Source organism: Pieris rapae, chromosome 9, assembly GCF_905147795.1.
Source record: "Pieris rapae chromosome 9, ilPieRapa1.1, whole genome shotgun sequence".
Taxonomy (NCBI): domain Eukaryota; kingdom Metazoa; phylum Arthropoda; class Insecta; order Lepidoptera; family Pieridae; genus Pieris; species Pieris rapae.
Genome location: NC_059517.1, coordinates 10,689,066 through 10,707,992, shown reverse-complemented (window position 1 = coordinate 10,707,992; position 18,927 = coordinate 10,689,066). Strand labels below are relative to the sequence as shown.

General features: G+C 31.8%; 1 protein-coding gene across 7 annotated transcripts in view; it reads left to right on the top strand.

Moving 5' to 3' along the window:
- LOC110992992 (hemicentin-1) overlaps window positions 1–18,927 on the top strand; it is a 175,439-nt gene that overhangs the window by 114,889 nt on the left and 41,623 nt on the right. For all 7 annotated transcript variants that reach the window (XM_045629395.1, XM_045629394.1, XM_045629400.1 and 4 more), the window contains one exon: window positions 10,276–10,446. In XM_045629395.1, the coding sequence (XP_045485351.1) occupies window positions 10,276–10,446 (171 nt within the window). The remainder of the gene's footprint in view (window positions 1–10,275; window positions 10,447–18,927) is intronic.

The following is an 18,927-nucleotide window of genomic DNA, read 5'->3' as shown; positions in this document are numbered from 1 at the left end:
GCAATGTTAAACGTTGTTTTTGACATTCTTTATGATATGTCCTTATTAAATTGAAATAAATCCAGCTGCTTTAAATTAAACACGGCTTAGTCGAGTCTGGTGCTTTCCAAAGGTGCTTTGAATACTGCCCTAGTTTACGATTAAATTAATTTAGCTCAGTTAAAACTGAGTTATATATTTAAAGTAAGTTTATACTACTTCATAGCTTTTCCTGCTGTAAAATAATTTAAAAAATCATAAATATATTTAACAACTAAAAATTTTCAAGAAAATTTGGATGACCCGTTTAGTTTGAAGTATAAGAGTTTGTCCAAATATTTATTGTGTAGCGGAATAAAGTGCACATCAAGGCAAGAGGTCCCGTGCCAAGATTTATTTCGTGGCACGCGATTATCTGCGGAAAGATACGAGTCATATCGTGAGAGCCGGACGAGTGTTTTCAACTAAAGAAAACTGTTTGTGCTTCATTCAGTGTGAATTTATCAAATTCATATCCACCTGATTAAAAGTTGCTGCTTGCCAATCGAGTCAAATAAAAGAAGTTTTTTCATGGTACCTCCCCAAGTGATTTACATTTACATTAAAATCCGAAATAGGAAAAAGTGTAAAATGCTATCAAAAAAACTTGGAAATTGGAACAGTTAAAGTTTTGCGACGCCGTCTCCCTGACTAGCCTGGGATCTTGCCAAATGTGGATACTTTTTGTGACACGTTTTGTAAATAGATTATATCGTTCCTGTTATTGATGGTCCGCTCCGCAATGTACTTTTCGTATATCATAACCTCCTTTGATATGCAAATATGGCGTGCTGTATTCATTCTTAGACCCACTTTGACTTGTTACAATAATTATTTTACAACAATACAGTATTTTCAGACCTCTAATAAACATTATCATCATACCAAATTAAAAAATCTTACCTTTGTAGGAATACAATTTTGTCATTTACAACAGTTCCTTAATACGAAAGAAACTATATTTGTCTATTTAAAGAATGAATAAAAATGATACTATTATAGAAATATATATTCACTAGAAAACTTTAAGATGCAAATATTCATAGCAAACAAGAAACTATTCGAATAAGATTTTGTTGAGAAGTACAATTTTCTCAACGATATTTTTAAAGTCAAACAAACAAGAAAACCCGCGTTGCATAATTATGTTGCAGTCAAAGCTAAGTGTAGCCATCTCATTATAGATGTTTGTTTTAATTCATACGATACGATAAAAATATGATTACTTTATGACTTGATCAAGTTTGATTGAAACCACACATTCAAAATAAAGGCACGATACTATTTTATGGATTTTATATTTTATTGTATTGTTATTTTTATTTGCGTCGAAACATTGGTTTTAATACAAAACCATGTTACGTGTTTATACTTCTTCTTAAATCCACTCGGTTTGCGGTTCATCTAGAATACGATTCGACTCCGACATATATACTGAAATATCGTAACAGATAAAACACCTCACATGTAAACGGGTAACGATCGGAATCAGAATCATTTCCATAAATAACGAGACCCTCAAGCGGTTAACGACATTTTTAACGTTTTTTCTCGTTATCATTATTAGGATTACCTCAGGGAGGTTTTTTTTGGTATTTCCCGTCTGTCGGGAATTACCTCCGGTAAGAATTGTATTAACAGTCGCTTTTAGGGAAAATTGTGCGGGTATTGTACCCTATATGTCCATTTGTGTTTTGGAGACAATTATGTAAAATCAAAATACATAAGATTTCGGGTAGTTATAATTGTTATTAAATAACGAATTGTGTAAAAAGGTTTTAGGTACTCAGTGAAATTAATATTTCCGAAGCTACATTACTGTGTTGTCTATGAAAAGTTTGTCAAACTGTATATAAATCAAACTGAATAATAAATAAACTGAACATTTTTCGAAATGCATCTACAAATAAAAAGACAAAAATTATAAATGTACGTCATTCTGTTGTTAAAGACGGTCAAGTTTTATTAAAGTTAATTAATGCTACCTCATAGTTGTTTTAAAATCAACCTACATACGCGACATGTTGCTTTTAATGAGAATTATAATTATTTTTCAAGAGTTTCTCATTATTTTATAATGATCCAACATATTATTTTTTCTGTCAATGACTAGACCGGAGCAGGTGCTGATAATATTTCGATATATCCTCAACATCAATTTAAAAAAGTTGTATAGCCATGAAAACTACTTTGAAATTCGATATCAGATCATGATAAGTTTGACATATCTTCGAAAAGATGCTCTCAGCTCCGTTACAATTAAATCATTTATTTTAAAAATACAGTTTATTTTTAAATATTCCATTTAGTGGAAAATGTTGAATTCAACGCGACATACTTTTATCTTTTTTGGCAGCTTTCGTACCCAGCGAAGCTTCCGTTCATGACAAGGTCTTTACGAATTCACAGAAACATCTAGATCTAAAACTACAGTCATGGAAGCCTCGACGACATAATGATTAAGTGTTAAGAAATCATTATAACTTAGTATAAATTTCTATATTATTAGTTTGGTATTCCCAAGTTTGTTACAAAAATATGTAAAGTCGTTTAATCTTTCCAACTTTCAAAGTCTTATTAGTGATAAACTTTGCCAAGACGAATATTGTCGAAAAATTTCTTCTACAACTCTCGAATTGTTGTGTAACGTTAAAGGCATTAAATGTTTTTTTTTCAATTATCTGCAGGTACAGTTAAATTGCTAGATTTCTTAGAGGTTTCTAATACAAAATGCACCCCAATAAATCTGACTATCACAAATCGCAACACATTAGTGCTGTACCACATATCGATGTTGGAACGAGTCCACGCCCCGCCTCAAAGCTGTCGATAAATTATCGACTGCGGCTCTTGGCATTGTTTGTTAAGATCTTTAGTGCACTCTCAGTTTACTGGATCGCTACAAATTGAACCGCGTTAAGATTTAGATGCATTTAACCCAACACGTTGTTTTTATTTATTAACGTGAGTATTTGATGAACCGACTGCCTACTGCATCGGTTTTAAGATTATTTCTGAAACTATATAGAAATAATCTTATCTTATCAGCAGGTAAATTTAATTGTTAAATACAACTTAACAATTAAATTTACCTGTTTGCTTTACTTTGTTAGGTCACTGCCACAATGACCAAACTTTTTAAATAAGTTTTAATTTTCTTTTTATTAACTGAATATTAACTGACATAGTATATTAAATTATTTTTATTATTACTATGTCAGTTAGTATATTTGGAAAATAGTACATACTATTTCTTTGATTCTTATTTTTAGGTTTTAAAATTGTTACTGTCTGTAATCTCATTGGGTTAGATTTTTTTAGCAGTTTGTTTTAGAAAAAAAAGAACTCAATCTACTAAAGGATGACTAAATTGCCTAAAACGTACAAATTTACAAGTTTTTCAAAACTGTTAGGTCTAAAACAATAATAATTATTATTTTACATAAAGCAGACATCGACACGCAGATTCCCAACACTATTAATTTGGCAAGCTGTCATTGGCAAGCGCGAGTCGATGCATTATGCGGTATCGGCAAACTCTAAGGTGAAATATCTCGCACGTTCCGCCCAACATGAATTTTATAAACTGATTCTGAACGCAATAAATCTCTTCGTTTATAAAGCAACCAACCACTTTCAATATTTGACTTTAACTTTTGTTTTAAAATGGGTACGCTGCCATATTAACTGCATCTGTTTAATTTTTATATACTGGCCGGCTAAAAAGCCTCCAATGCCAGACACACGCAATGATATTGCACGCATTATACACGATACAACATTTATTGCATGACACACATACTTTGTGGTTAGTAGCTGCCCACTGAAGTATTTCCGAACTAATCCGGCTTCGGGTCCCAGGTCCTTCAAAACAATATATTCAATTTCATCGCATTTCAAATCACTTTAAAAAGTCATGTTTATAGAAACAAATTTCAATAACACTTTACATGCTGTGAATTTTCTACATACATTATTAGTTAGATATTCTCATGCTAAAAGTTAAAACAGGTTTGGTACTTGGATCATATAGATAGGCTCACAGTTTCAATTACTTGAACTATAAACTCTAAATGCTAATAAATTAATTTTAGTCAGTCTAGACATAAAATGCTTTATCGCGATTTTACTTTACTAATTAACACTGTATCACATTACCGTGAAACTTACCCCTCTATAAATTTTCATTAAAATATCAAATCAAATAAAACATAATGTCGGACCGTAATTAAAACCGACGAGGGTCCGTTAATTATGTGTTGAACCGTGGTTAAGTGAGGGTCACAGTTAAACATAACCGGTTCTCATTTAATTACATTTATTTGAAAGCGAGATTTTAAGTATATTTAGATCAGATGGGCAGTTTTTGATATGCAGCTTTTTATTTGAAAAGATCCTTTGACGTGGAAGTAGCATTTTTTAACTAAATAAAATACCCAATTTGAATTTTATACTATACCTTTCATAAAAACACAAACAGGGTCCAGGCATAATATATGAAACTATGTCCAACATCTTAGCTTTTCATAAGTGTATAGTAAGTCTGAGTAAGGAATTTCAATTTGAAGTAACAAAGCACGGTTGTAGTAAATTAAAAATGGCGTCGGCCGTAAATTAAAAAAGTAATTCGCTTGAAAAATTTTTACGACGCTTTACCGTTCTTTATAGACTGTAAATATATTTTATATCCTAGTTCTTTTGGTCGTAAATATTTCAAAAATAAGCAATATTTGCAAAACGTAAATGAGATTAATGATTTATTTTATTATTTCATCGCAGTGTTTCAGTTAGTGGTAAACAATACAATACGACTAGAAATGCACATACTGAAATATGATCTATGTTCTATGGTATTCATCAGAGATCAGAGCAGTGTGGACCTTAGTGGCTTCAACGTGCGACTCTCGTCCCTGAGGTCGTCGGTTCGATCCTCTGTGCATCTATGTGCGCATTTAACATCCGCTCGAACGGTGAAGGAAAATATCGTGAGAAAACCGGCTGGCCTTAAAACCAGACATTCCATCGAATTTTGTATAATAATAACATATTCTGATGGATTAACACCATCGTAATTAATAAGTGTTGATACATAATAGTTATTCTATTTACACAAGGAAGGCATAATATTCATCACGCGTTGCTGTGTGGATAGCTACGGGCGGAAGCTAGCAAAAGATCTCTAAGAATTCAGTTCAAAAGCCAAGAGAAATTGTATCCATGCATTAAGCACACAATACTTGTAAACAACGTGTTCTAGCTATGAATATTCAACTGAAACGGCTAACGAAAGGCTCGCCGTTAGCCGTTAGCGGAAGGCGACCAGGGTAACATGTGCTTGAGATCATGTTATTTTAGATGCTGTGTACTGGTGCGATTGTTGTACTGAATATTCTCTTCTTTATGTCTGATGCCCAATGCCTTCACTGTGACATAGTTTGTGAACACAACTATAAAAACGGCCACGTTGTTACCACAAACATAAACCAATAATAATTAATACAAACTTGACGGATCCAGTCTTAATTATAGCAAAACAAAGACGTACGATGTCTATTGCGATTTATATTTTTCGTCGACTTATAATAAATTAATTCTTAGGTACGATAAAAATATTTTCACACAAATAGAATAACCATTGCGAATATACTAATATACTATACAAACTCATCTTAGCCTGATTTGTAAAAATGTATCTTAAAATATTGCAACAATCCGTTTATCTAATGGCAATGCATTTGTTGTTAAGAGCCTCCTTTGCTTTAGTCCACAGCATTAGCAACTTTGTTAGAAACACTGTACGTGTAAACAAACAAAGTTATGGCTTGGCTCTTGCAGGACAAATCTGTGTCGTACAGCACAAAGCAGCCAAAGTATACATAATTAAGAGCTTCTTAATCATTTAAGAACTAGAATATCTATTTAGGAACTTTGTTGAGCTAGGTGTTGAAACTTACATTTTCTATTATTATTATTTTTTTATTGATAAAAAAGCTTGCCAATGCTTGGCACACTGTTACATCGCTAAAAATAGAAAATCACTAAATACAATTTTAAACGTGACAAACACTTATAGGCAAACATGACATTATTTGACAAACCAAAAAAAACACTAGAAAAAAGAAATAAACTTAAGAAACTAAACAAAAATTAAACAAAATTATTAACTATTAAAGTAATTAATTTTGAAATGCACCAAAATGTGTGTGTGACTCATTCTAAATTGTATCAAAGAATGTCATTTCGCGCTTTTCTCCGTATCAAAGTGAAATGACATTATACTGGTGCTCCAATCTTACAAAACGTGCCGCATGTACATAAATTAGACGCGTTATGATTTTAAAAGGTAGATTCTGAATAGAAGACTGGAAAACTACTGTTTAGCTGTAAAACAACGTAGAAAGACTACAGTGTCAACATCTACAAACACTGAGAAAGCTTGACACTATGAAATGCTGTACAATTCATGTGAACTTAAAAGAATGTCACTTTGGGCTTTTCCTTGTATCAAAGAATCTTAGTGAAGGATTACCACGGGAGCAGAACCTTTCATTAAGTATTGTGCAAGTTGTTGAGTTTGCCACGTGAGCGGACTTTTGATTTTGCTTACTGTTTAGCTTTCATTATGAGAGAAAGTAGGCTACGGGCACATGAAGACGTCTTTTGTCTTAGCCTATACAATCCTCAACTCAATAAGGTATTTTATTTAATTCAATATTAATTTATTTAAAATAGGAGTCTTAATTACCATCGATAAATATTATATAACGTTTATTATTTACTATTCTTATCTTATCTAAAAAATAATTTGTAATTAAATATTGTGGTAGTGTAATTAAAAATTCATCTTTAGCCTGATAATGTTAAAGTAATTTTCTTGATTTAATGGTTGCCGATTCGTCTCATTGTATCTACATCTTAATTATCCTAAATTAGATAACTTTTACGTATTGTCGTGTACGAAGCTACAGGAAAACTTGAGATATTCTAAAGTTCGACACAACAAGAATAAAATATTGACTATATACGTACTTTTATCAAAAAGATAGATCATAGGTTTAAAATTAACGCGGGAAACATCACTTCAGATGTTATTAAATACAAGAAAAAGAAGCCTAACGTTTAAATCGTTGTATTTTTTGGATAGGAATTTTTACAAATATTGGTGTCTAACTAGCTCTACGCTGTCATATTTCTAAATGTGTTTAGCTAAATGTGGGATTTGATAACTAGTCTTGTTATTCAATAGATCAAATAAATAAAATATAAGATGACATTTGCATGCCTATTCATATGTGGCGGATTTTTGTAATTTATGTAACTAATTGTAAGACTAATTCTAGCAAATAAATGATTTGAATTTGATAATAGGTCAGAAAACAAAATACTCCCATAAAATTTATACAACAACTAACACTCAATTTTCTAAATAAAAGAGAATACATGAGTCGGCGAAGTTTAAAATGAAAAAGTACGCATCCTTGAAAATGCCATTCTGCCGATTCAAATTCTTTTCCTTGGGACACGTCGAAAGAGTTACCAAAGAATATCAACTCTATTGTATTGACACAAAATACTATTTCTAACAACGTCGCGCACGTCCCTTACAAAATCACCATAACTCATTTTTCGCAGGAAACTCGACAAAGTTCATGTTTTATCGAAATATTCGAATGCTATCGGAATCGTGCGATTTATTATCAAACTTTGTATAGAGTACGCAAGTTTTAAAGAGATAAGTTTTTAGATTTGTCTATCTGAACGCTAAATCTTAACACGTGACACTCATGGCATGTGTTAGATAACTTTTTTATTCACGCATCAGATTAACCGCCGCAGCAGACAGTTCCTTTTAAGTCCGTTTTTAACAAATAAATAAATTTCTAGGCTTTAACTATATAATAAATTTTTATAATTTATTATTTAAATTTATTAATAATTTGTATAAAAATTTATTATTTAAGTTTATTCAAAATTTATATTGCGGAGGCTTTTAATCTTGTGGTGTCTATTGTGCTGCTATTTCATTTCGTCAAACAAGACGCGTAGTTGACACTGCGCCTCATAATACGTGACATCTATCAACACGTGTCAGTTCTGGCGGGAATATCGGCGCTGTCATAAACCGTCACGGCTGTCACAAATATATAAATATATTTCTTCTTTGATATTAGGTCTGATTTGACATAGCCTTTGCTATATTCAGTTAACGATATAAGATGGAATTGGATATTATTCTAATAATTAAGAAAATATTGAGACAAATCTGTATCTTCGCCTTCCAATCTGATTACTATTCTAAATATTGATTTTGAAGTAATGAAAATAGAAGTGTTTCTATAATTGTAAAATTAAGCTCATTACTTTTAATAAAAAGTATTCATATTTAACATTTATCGCATATATAGAGAGATATAGAGCCTTTTCAATATCAATATCATACGACATAATAGCATAAAAATATTTTGTTTCAATATGAAGCAGGTATGAATGTTTTTTTCATATAATTTTGTATATAGTAAATAAATAAATTTAATTTTTGAATATGGAATTTTATTAAATTCATGTATTATTAATTTAAAAACGCTCTATTGAACCTTTAAAATACTTTTGCATATTTACACCGTCAACATTAATGTTCACGAATTTGTTACAAAATGTAAACGCTTTATTCAAATCCTTTATAACTTCGCTAGACCGGGCTTAATAATACATTTCAATGATTCAAATAAATTACTAAGAATATGTACATCAGTATTATAATAATAGTTATATCATTTCGCTTCTCTACAAAAATACTTTTCAGAACCTCGGTAAGCTCTACAACATCCTTAACTATACCTTAACAACAAGTTACGATGTAGTTGAAATACTGACATACTAATTGATTCGAGACCTCGAGGAGTAGCATAGATTTTTGGTGAAGCCTATTTAAAGAGCCGATAGGACCATTGAACTTGACATAAGCTAAAAGTATAAAATTCATAAATATCTTCCTTGAGGACGTAAAATTATACCAATGGCTTCATTATTTCTTAGTAAATTAGTCTCGGAATTAAAAACATAATTTGTGCGAGGGGAGGCTAATTAAGTGGAATAAAATGAAGTCAATCAGTTAATGTCATTACTTGGAATGGTATGATTGACTCTGGGCAGGTACACTCCTCTACAAAATGCTATTTCCATTTACTTCCACGATTCACAGCATCAAGTAATATGTTGAAGCTAATGTAAAACAGAAGAACGCTTGCTTCTGTAGTCTGATCAGTCAGTCTTACGTAGCGCCTGAAAGTCCGTCGCCATAGAAAAGCAAACAAACATTGAAAATTCAACTATGTAATAATCGTGTTTTAATAGGCAAAATAATTTTAATTTAGAAAAAGCCTTATATATCAAAATTCAAGACAATTTTTGTCGCTATAGGGTACATATACTGTACATAAACATTCTGTTACATTACAATGCACAATGTTAAATTTACAATGCACAGTTTATTTTAAAGACACTTTTTGCCTCGATTGTACTTATCCAAAGGGAGTAATGACAAGGCGTACTCGTCCGTTTTAAGTTCATTATTACGAAGTACTACCGTTTTTAATTATCATACAATATAATCAAAAGTTCTCTCTGCTGGATGTAATATACAAAAATTATGTATTCATTGCTCATGCAATATGTTCAAAGCTAAAACACAGTTGAATATTTTAGTAAATTTACAAAATACTGAGTATAAAATATTTGGACTTTACTCGCCTCGTAGTGAGAGTCCTTCGCGGGAAAGCCGTAGCAATCTAGGAAAGCTATCTTGGACTCTCAATATGCGAAGAAAGTCACGGGAAGCAACTATATTATCCAGTTTCATCTAGATCTAGATGTGGGTCACGTCTTGGATCCTCTCGTTAAGTCTAGAAATATCCTGAATGTTGCTTCATTTTGCGATATTATATTTGGAAAGGTTTTTATTAATTCACTTGGCCGCTTGCCTCTGAAATATTGACGACGAGGAGAAAATGCTTATGATATAATTGTAATCGGAAAACTTATACACCCTGTAATTCTTTTATTTTTCTACTAAGGCTTATCTTCAAAAATCGAATCGAAAAAAGCGATATCCACCATTCTACATCTCAACACGTGCACTATTTATTTATATTATTTACGCAATCTACGTAATTTTGAAGTAAACCTTGACAAGTTACTGATCTTTTCAAGTTTTTTAAATTATAAAAAGTATTGTAAAAATAACATCTTTGTCCACAGTCAAACCAAAAGCTGTAGAAGTGATCACGAATGATGGAAAAATATTGACAAACGGTCAATCTTACGGGCCACTACTGGAGCGTGCCAGGGTAAATGTCACTTGTCTGGTGACAGATGGAAAGCCTCAGCCCAAAGTCACGTGGTACTTCAATGGGAAAGAGCGATTGGACGGTAAGTTTGAGAAATTTTAGATATCCGATAAGATTATAATGTATTGGTTTATATTAAATAAATAAATATTAAATAATTAATAATATTAAAAAATATCACTATAAAAATATTTACGTTACTATTAAAAAATAGTAACGTAACTTACGGATCAATGATGGTTATACATACTCTATGATCATTAAATGCATTGATATTATTTTGTGAAATAATATTAAATCAACAAATTTCACATCGCCTAACGTGCACAAAATCAAAATCACCGAATGCAACCGAACCTTTAATCTAGATGACCTAACTGCCCTGGAATTAGCCGTGAATACAAAATGAGTTCCCATTTGTAATTTATAGCTAGATAACGTTGCAATTGTCTGCGTGAATTAGTTCCCGAGTGTGATCTACGCTATCTCTATATCTATATATATAAAAGAAAGTCGTGTTAGTTACACCACTTATAACTCAAGAACGAAAGAACAGATTTGAGTGAAAATTGGTATGGAGGTAGCTTAGAGCCAGGAGACGGACATAGGATACTTTTTATCCCGTTCGACAGCGTTCCCGTGGGACTTGACATGAAACGTCAGTCACTATAAAAAGTGGTATAACAAATAAGAATCAGACTTGGAATAATAAAACGCAAATGATAGCTATGTAATTGACGTATAATGACAGCTATGTAATGACGTATATATGACAATTTGATATTTGTAAGAAATCAATATTCAAAATATTTCTATTAAATAAATACGTTTAATTATTTTTACAATTTACAATTTAATTATAATGATAGTGCTATTGCCCATTCGTATAAACAGTGAAGAGAACTATAAAACTCGGTATTGTCGTATGTATACAGTTCATCCAAAGAATGATGAATGTTTCTATTTGTTGTTGTTGTCGAATGACGCATTTAATCGAGTATTGGAACGGGAACGTGAATATGATCACCAGGAATTAGATTTAGTAGTTCAAACGAATGTACCCCTGTTGAAATACCAACAAAAGGAAGTTTATGATACTTTAATGAAGGCAAACGATGATGAAAATGGTGGATTATATTTCCTAGATGCCCTTGGTGGAACTGGCAAGACATTCCTCATGTCATTAGTTTTAGCAACTGTTCGGGCGAGATCCAACATAGCGGTTGCAGTTGCTTCTTCTGAAATAGCAGCCACATTGTTAGAAGGATGCCGTACGGCTCATTCAGAATTAAAATTACCGTTAAATCTTCAAACTATTGGAGAACCAACGTGTAATATTGCAAAACACTCAGCAATGGCCAAAGTTTTAGCGGCATCGAAAATCATCATCTGGGACGAATGCACAATGGCGCATAAACGTGCATTGGAAGCACTTAACCGAACATTAAAAGATTTACGCAATGAATCGAGATGTTTTGGAGGAGCAATGATTTTACTGTCTGGCGATTTCCGCCAAATACTGCCAGTAATTCCAAGATCTACGGCTGTCGACGAAAAACGCTTGCCTCAAATCGTCAAATCTATGGCGCTATGTGACGAAACTGCAGCTGACAACAAACATGAGAGTTACATTGCTTACTGATAAAAAAGAAGAAAAAGAATAACGATGTAGATGACCTGAACTACATAATGGTATGCGTTTGGTGGTTAGAAAATTGAAGAACAATGTAATTTACGCTACGATAATGATAGGAAAATTCAAAGGTGAGGAAGTTCTTATTCCGAGGATCCCGATGATCCCAACCGATATGCCGTTTGAATTTAAAAGACTTCAATTTCCGATACGTCTTGCATTTGCCATGACCATCAACAAATCACAAGGCCAATCCTTAAAAGTTTGTGGTTTAAATCTAGAACATTCATGTTTTTCCCATGGTCAATTATACGTGGCATGTTCACGGGTCGGAAGACCATCAGCGTTGTTTGTTTTTGCGCCTGATAATAAAACAAAAAATGAAAAAATGTGTATCACAAGGTACTTAAGTGAAGAGCAACCTATGTACTAAAATACAGAAATAATAATGAATGATTAATGTAGGTATTTAATTTTTTTGTATTTTTTCCAATAAAAAAACCCAAACTGCTTATTTATTGCCATTAAGGCGGAACAAAGTTCGCCAGGTCAGCTAGTTTCGATAATGAATGCTAAAACTCATTTGGCAAAAGAAGTATTAAAAGAATATAATTATTAATTATTGGGAATTATCATTTTGATTGAAATTTTGTTCTTTCACAAAAACTTTGTTTCATACATTTAAAGTGTCACAAGGCGACTTAATACGTTACACTGCACGTATACAAATAAGAAGAACATCTATTCGAATCAACGTTTTCCGTATTCGTTTTAATCTAATAAAATTAGTAATTTCTTAAGTGAACGTCAATAAGATAGTAGATTTTACACAGTACTTTTGTAAACTTTTAAGAAAGCTTCCGTAAGTTTCCTCGAACAGTCTATTATTCTAAATTAAAACCACGTAGCTACGAACAAAAATAAAATATTTTTATAAAGTACGTACTCTAAGCCCGTAAACATGAACAAACTGTAAACTCTAAACAAACTTCGTAGCAGCTTAAACGTTGGGAATTTGTTAAAAACCTATCGATTCGTTGCTACGGTGGAGCACGCGTCACTTACCCACTGCGCAAGAGATATTTATTTATTATTTATTATTATCTAATTAAAATGTATGTTTACGTAACTTTATTTTTTTAATCTAATAACATATAGTATATTAATAAATATACCTTATTCAATTAAGACAATTATTAACAAGGCTTCATAATTATTCACTTGATGTTCTCGTTAATAATTTTGAAGCCTTCTACTTCAAAAAAGTATTCTGGGTAATCGAAAACCATACAAAATCAGAAATATACTAAAATAATTTATGAAAGGTTTGAACAAAAACTCAAATAACATATTGTCAAAAACGAATAATATAACTATTAGATTATGCGTTGCACAGTGCGTAACGTACGTTTACGAAGTGTGAAAATTTCTTTTAAAATGTTTACCACAATCGTTTCGATTTCCGTTTTATTGTTTCTGTACTCTTCGCGCATACAAAGTGTCTGTTTGTCCCACGCCCCACCGTGCTTAATGTTATTTATTTGAATCTTCTTTGAGGAAAGTTGTTTTAAAAGCGAAACTCGCTATAGTTATTTATCATTATTAAAGTTGAATAGTAATATAAAATAATAGAAAAAGCGCAAATATCAGTTATTTATTTAAAAAAAAAAATTAAAAGAAAGTAGTGGTGATTTATGAAAACATAATTATTTGATTATAAACATATACATTTTCTTGATTCTATAAAAAATCGTTAGTAAGAGGTTAAGCCGTTATTTCGTAATTAAGGATGTTATACTGAATAGAACAAAATTAAAACGATAGTTTTCACTTTAAAGGTTTAAAAGATAGGTAGTCATTTTTACTGACACAGGAATTCCCGAACAAAATGTAATTCAGTGAAATTTTGGGAGATCCTTTGAATTTCAAATTATCCGATAAAATGCAGATTTTACTTTGACGCAAGTTTCATTATTGAAAGGGGTATATGAGCTAAGCCTATTTGTGAGAAATTATCATTTAAGGGCGATGCTACGCGCTGAAGAGTTTCCTTTGTAAAATATATAAAACATACTGCAAATATGTTATAGTAGTAAAAGTATTATATATCTTATTGTATAAGTTTCTTTTTTGAATAAAACTCTTCTAAATTCAATTAATCATTCCATATCTATAACTTTAAGTTCCGGGGATGAAACCTACCAAACGATAATTTGAATTTTCGACAATAGTACCGCAAGACAAAAACTGAACTCTCAAACAAAGTGATTTTTATTTATTCGCCGACAGTGTCTCGCATAGTCGGATCACAATTTCATCTTTTTTACATTTCCGATGAATGTTTGTATTCGTCAGTTTCCATACTCCATTCTCTTTTAAAGTAAACCGAGTGAAATATTCGTCAGGACAGGCTGTTGATGGAAATCAGATATGCGCGAAATAGAACTGTGGATTTGTTTGGATTGTAGATGCTTTTAAAAAAGCTCTATTGAAAATACATTCAAGCTATTGAGTGAGTGAATCTTCCTATTTCACACAAGCACTATGGTCACACAATTGTTTTTATTTTTACTTTAATTTATCTTAATTTAATTATTTTTAGTGTATAAGCTTCATATAATCAGAATGTTGTATGCGCCTATAATTGGGGTAGCACTAGGCTTGTGTTTGTGTTACATGCATGTATCAGTGACTACTTTGTCGGTGCAATAAATAAATCAAATCAAGTTATATGACTATCTTATTTCTAATTGCCACCTACTTCTATATTTAAATTATTTCATTCCTGGTTACTCACGTACTCTCTATATATCTGTGAAAATTAAATCAATTTTAGTTTGACAAACTGAGTATAAATACATATCTAGGAAACAAAAACTGGCACAAAAATGTCTTTATATATTTCAATAAGCAATTATTAATTATTTTACCATCCTTGTTTGTGGTATTTAGTCATGAAAAATATTATTCTAAATAAAATATAACTTTTTATCATATCAGTCGCCATAATAAGGGTTATTTTCTGTTACTTATCGAGTTCATTATTAACATCATCCAATGAAATATATGAAACTAACGTCATCGGATGAAATTGTAAGCTATAAATCAAACATTAAAATGATATCGGTTAATAAAACAGTGTGTGTTTTATTTTTGTTCGCTTTGGGTTTTAGTCCGGGTAATTTTACTCCACGTCAATCAATCTACATTAGTTGTTTGGAATTGATTTTGATGGGATTTCAGTGTTCTGTATCGCTTAACTATTGCGAGCATTTCTATTACGATTTTATTTACCGACATCTGACGTTCCGTTTGTAGTAACAATAAATAATCTATATAATATATAAAAGAAAGTCGTGTTAGTTACACCACTTATAACTCAAGAACGAAAGAACAGATTTGAGTGAAAATTGGTATGGAGGTAGCTTAGAGCCAGGAGACGGACATAGGATACTTTTTATCCCGTTCGACAGCGTTCCCGTGGGACTTGACATGAAACGTCAGTCACTATAAAAAGTGGTATAACAAATAAGAATCAGACTTGGAATAATAAAACGCAAATGATAGCTATGTAATTGACGTATAATGACAGCTATGTAATGACGTATATATGACAATTTGATATTTGTAAGAAATCAATATTCAAAATATTTCTATTAAATAAATACGTTTAATTATTTTTACAATTTACAATTTAATTATAATGATAGTGCTATTGCCCATTCGTATAAACAGTGAAGAGAACTATAAAACTCGGTATTGTCGTATGTATACAGTTCATCCAAAGAATGATGAATGTTTCTATTTGTTGTTGTTGTCGAATGACGCATTTAATCGAGTATTGGAACGGGAACGTGAATATGATCACCAGGAATTAGATTTAGTAGTTCAAACGAATGTACCCCTGTTGAAATACCAACAAAAGGAAGTTTATGATACTTTAATGAAGGCAAACGATGATGAAAATGGTGGATTATATTTCCTAGATGCCCTTGGTGGAACTGGCAAGACATTCCTCATGTCATTAGTTTTAGCAACTGTTCGGGCGAGATCCAACATAGCGGTTGCAGTTGCTTCTTCTGAAATAGCAGCCACATTGTTAGAAGGATGCCGTACGGCTCATTCAGAATTAAAATTACCGTTAAATCTTCAAACTATTGGAGAACCAACGTGTAATATTGCAAAACACTCAGCAATGGCCAAAGTTTTAGCGGCATCGAAAATCATCATCTGGGACGAATGCACAATGGCGCATAAACGTGCATTGGAAGCACTTAACCGAACATTAAAAGATTTACGCAATGAATCGAGATGTTTTGGAGGAGCAATGATTTTACTGTCTGGCGATTTCCGCCAAATACTGCCAGTAATTCCAAGATCTACGGCTGTCGACGAAAAACGCTTGCCTCAAATCGTCAAATCTATGGCGCTATGTGACGAAACTGCAGCTGACAACAAACATGAGAGTTACATTGCTTACTGATAAAAAAGAAGAAAAAGAATAACGATGTAGATGACCTGAACTACATAATGGTATGCGTTTGGTGGTTAGAAAATTGAAGAACAATGTAATTTACGCTACGATAATGATAGGAAAATTCAAAGGTGAGGAAGTTCTTATTCCGAGGATCCCGATGATCCCAACCGATATGCCGTTTGAATTTAAAAGACTTCAATTTCCGATACGTCTTGCATTTGCCATGACCATCAACAAATCACAAGGCCAATCCTTAAAAGTTTGTGGTTTAAATCTAGAACATTCATGTTTTTCCCATGGTCAATTATACGTGGCATGTTCACGGGTCGGAAGACCATCAGCGTTGTTTGTTTTTGCGCCTGATAATAAAACAAAAAATGAAAAAATGTGTATCACAAGGTACTTAAGTGAAGAGCAACCTATGTACTAAAATACAGAAATAATAATGAATGATTAATGTAGGTATTTAATTTTTTTGTATTTTTTCCAATAAAAAAACCCAAACTGCTTATTTATTGCCATTAAGGCGGAACAAAGTTCGCCAGGTCAGCTAGTTACAACTAAATTTAACAACTACGTGAAATGATTATAATGTTGATTGTTTTTAACAGAAAGTTTACCGTTTCATTTTCTTTTCGAATAAATGAGAATTCTCCTATATGTGCATTTTACGCTAAGCAATGGGGAATAATGCTTTTATACAAAATTCATAGTGGAATTACTTTTATAAATACAGTATTATTTCTACAGCTTGGTAATTATTAAAACTAAAAATAACTCTTAAAATTCAAATGCGTTACAGAATGCATATGTGTAATATATCAACAAAATGGCCGTATCCAATGTATCTACAGCAACGACAAATTGAAATCAGGATTAGTTCAGTATTTCACTTTATTTTATTCCCAACAGTTATCAGTTTAACACTCGTTAAATAAACTAAAGGGATATGAAACTAGGTTTGGTTCAGGGATTTTTGTCTAATTCTTATGAATATTGGTTAAATTTCAGTTAAGTTAAATTAGATACGAAAGTAATGTAGTAAAATATAAAGCCAAAACGAAACAGTCTATATTTGTTAAAACACAAATCAAGCTCGTTTGTTATATTAATGATAATCCATACATAGATTTGAATTCATTCTTGTAAAGCAATCTTTATCAGCAACTCTCTAAAAGTCTTCATGTATGGAGAACCAAATCTCTTTTAACACAGATTATATTTTCGCAGCAATGAAGAGAGGTTTTAGTTAAAAAAACTTTAAATCAACGCGTCAGCCGGTGGAATAAATTTTTCTTTTTTGCGTGAATAGCAATAGAATCCAACAAAACCCAAATCAATAAACATCGCGGCTCGCGTCACAACTCACAATACGACGTGGATCGTCCATTAAATTTGAATTTCAATCGCTCCGTTTCACGATCGACACATACTGTTGTTCTCAAACTGTTTTTATTGCTAAAATAACTTATTAATTACTACTAAACTTAATATAGTATAATATCCACTAACCTAGTTTCAGAATATTTTTTTATATTTCCAATAGGTATTAGGGTTATTAGGTACAAACTTGTAAACAACATGAGTCGGAAATGAGGAATTACGAAATAAGATTTTTTCTACCTACATTTATTTTTCTTTCTACAATTTTCAGGAGAAATCAGTTAGAAAAAAAATGATATGATAGCAACAAAGTTTGACGGTCACATAAAATAATAACGCGTGAAACAGGCTGCGACATTATTTCATCTGACCTGTCATTATATTGGCATAAAAACGAACTTGTTGACAGGTCTAACATTCGATACGAAACTTTTCGAAATGATTGATTTTTTATTACACGTGGAGTTAAAATTGATTAATGGGGCCTATGACGCAATCGTGACATAAAGATAGCATACAGTAAATATAAAGACAATACAGAATAATATTTATCATTACTCAAATAACGATATACTTATAGGCTTTGGCTAACATCTCGTCTTCTAATATTACGCGAATCCTGAACGAATACTATCATTATTTTCTTATCTACAAAGACTATTACTTTTTCATAACAGCCTTCAGTATATAAAGTAAGAGAATTTATATTAATAACTAGCTGACCTGGCGAACTTTGTTCCGCCTTAATGGCAATAAATAAGCAGTTTGGGTTTTTTTATTGGAAAAAATACAAAAAAATTAAATACCTACATTAATCATTCATTATTATTTCTGTATTTTAGTACATAGGTTGCTCTTCACTTAAGTACCTTGTGATACACATTTTTTCATTTTTTGTTTTATTATCAGGCGCAAAAACAAACAACGCTGATGGTCTTCCGACCCGTGAACATGCCACGTATAATTGACCATGGGAAAAACATGAATGTTCTAGATTTAAACCACAAACTTTTAAGGATTGGCCTTGTGATTTGTTGATGGTCATGGCAAATGCAAGACGTATCGGAAAT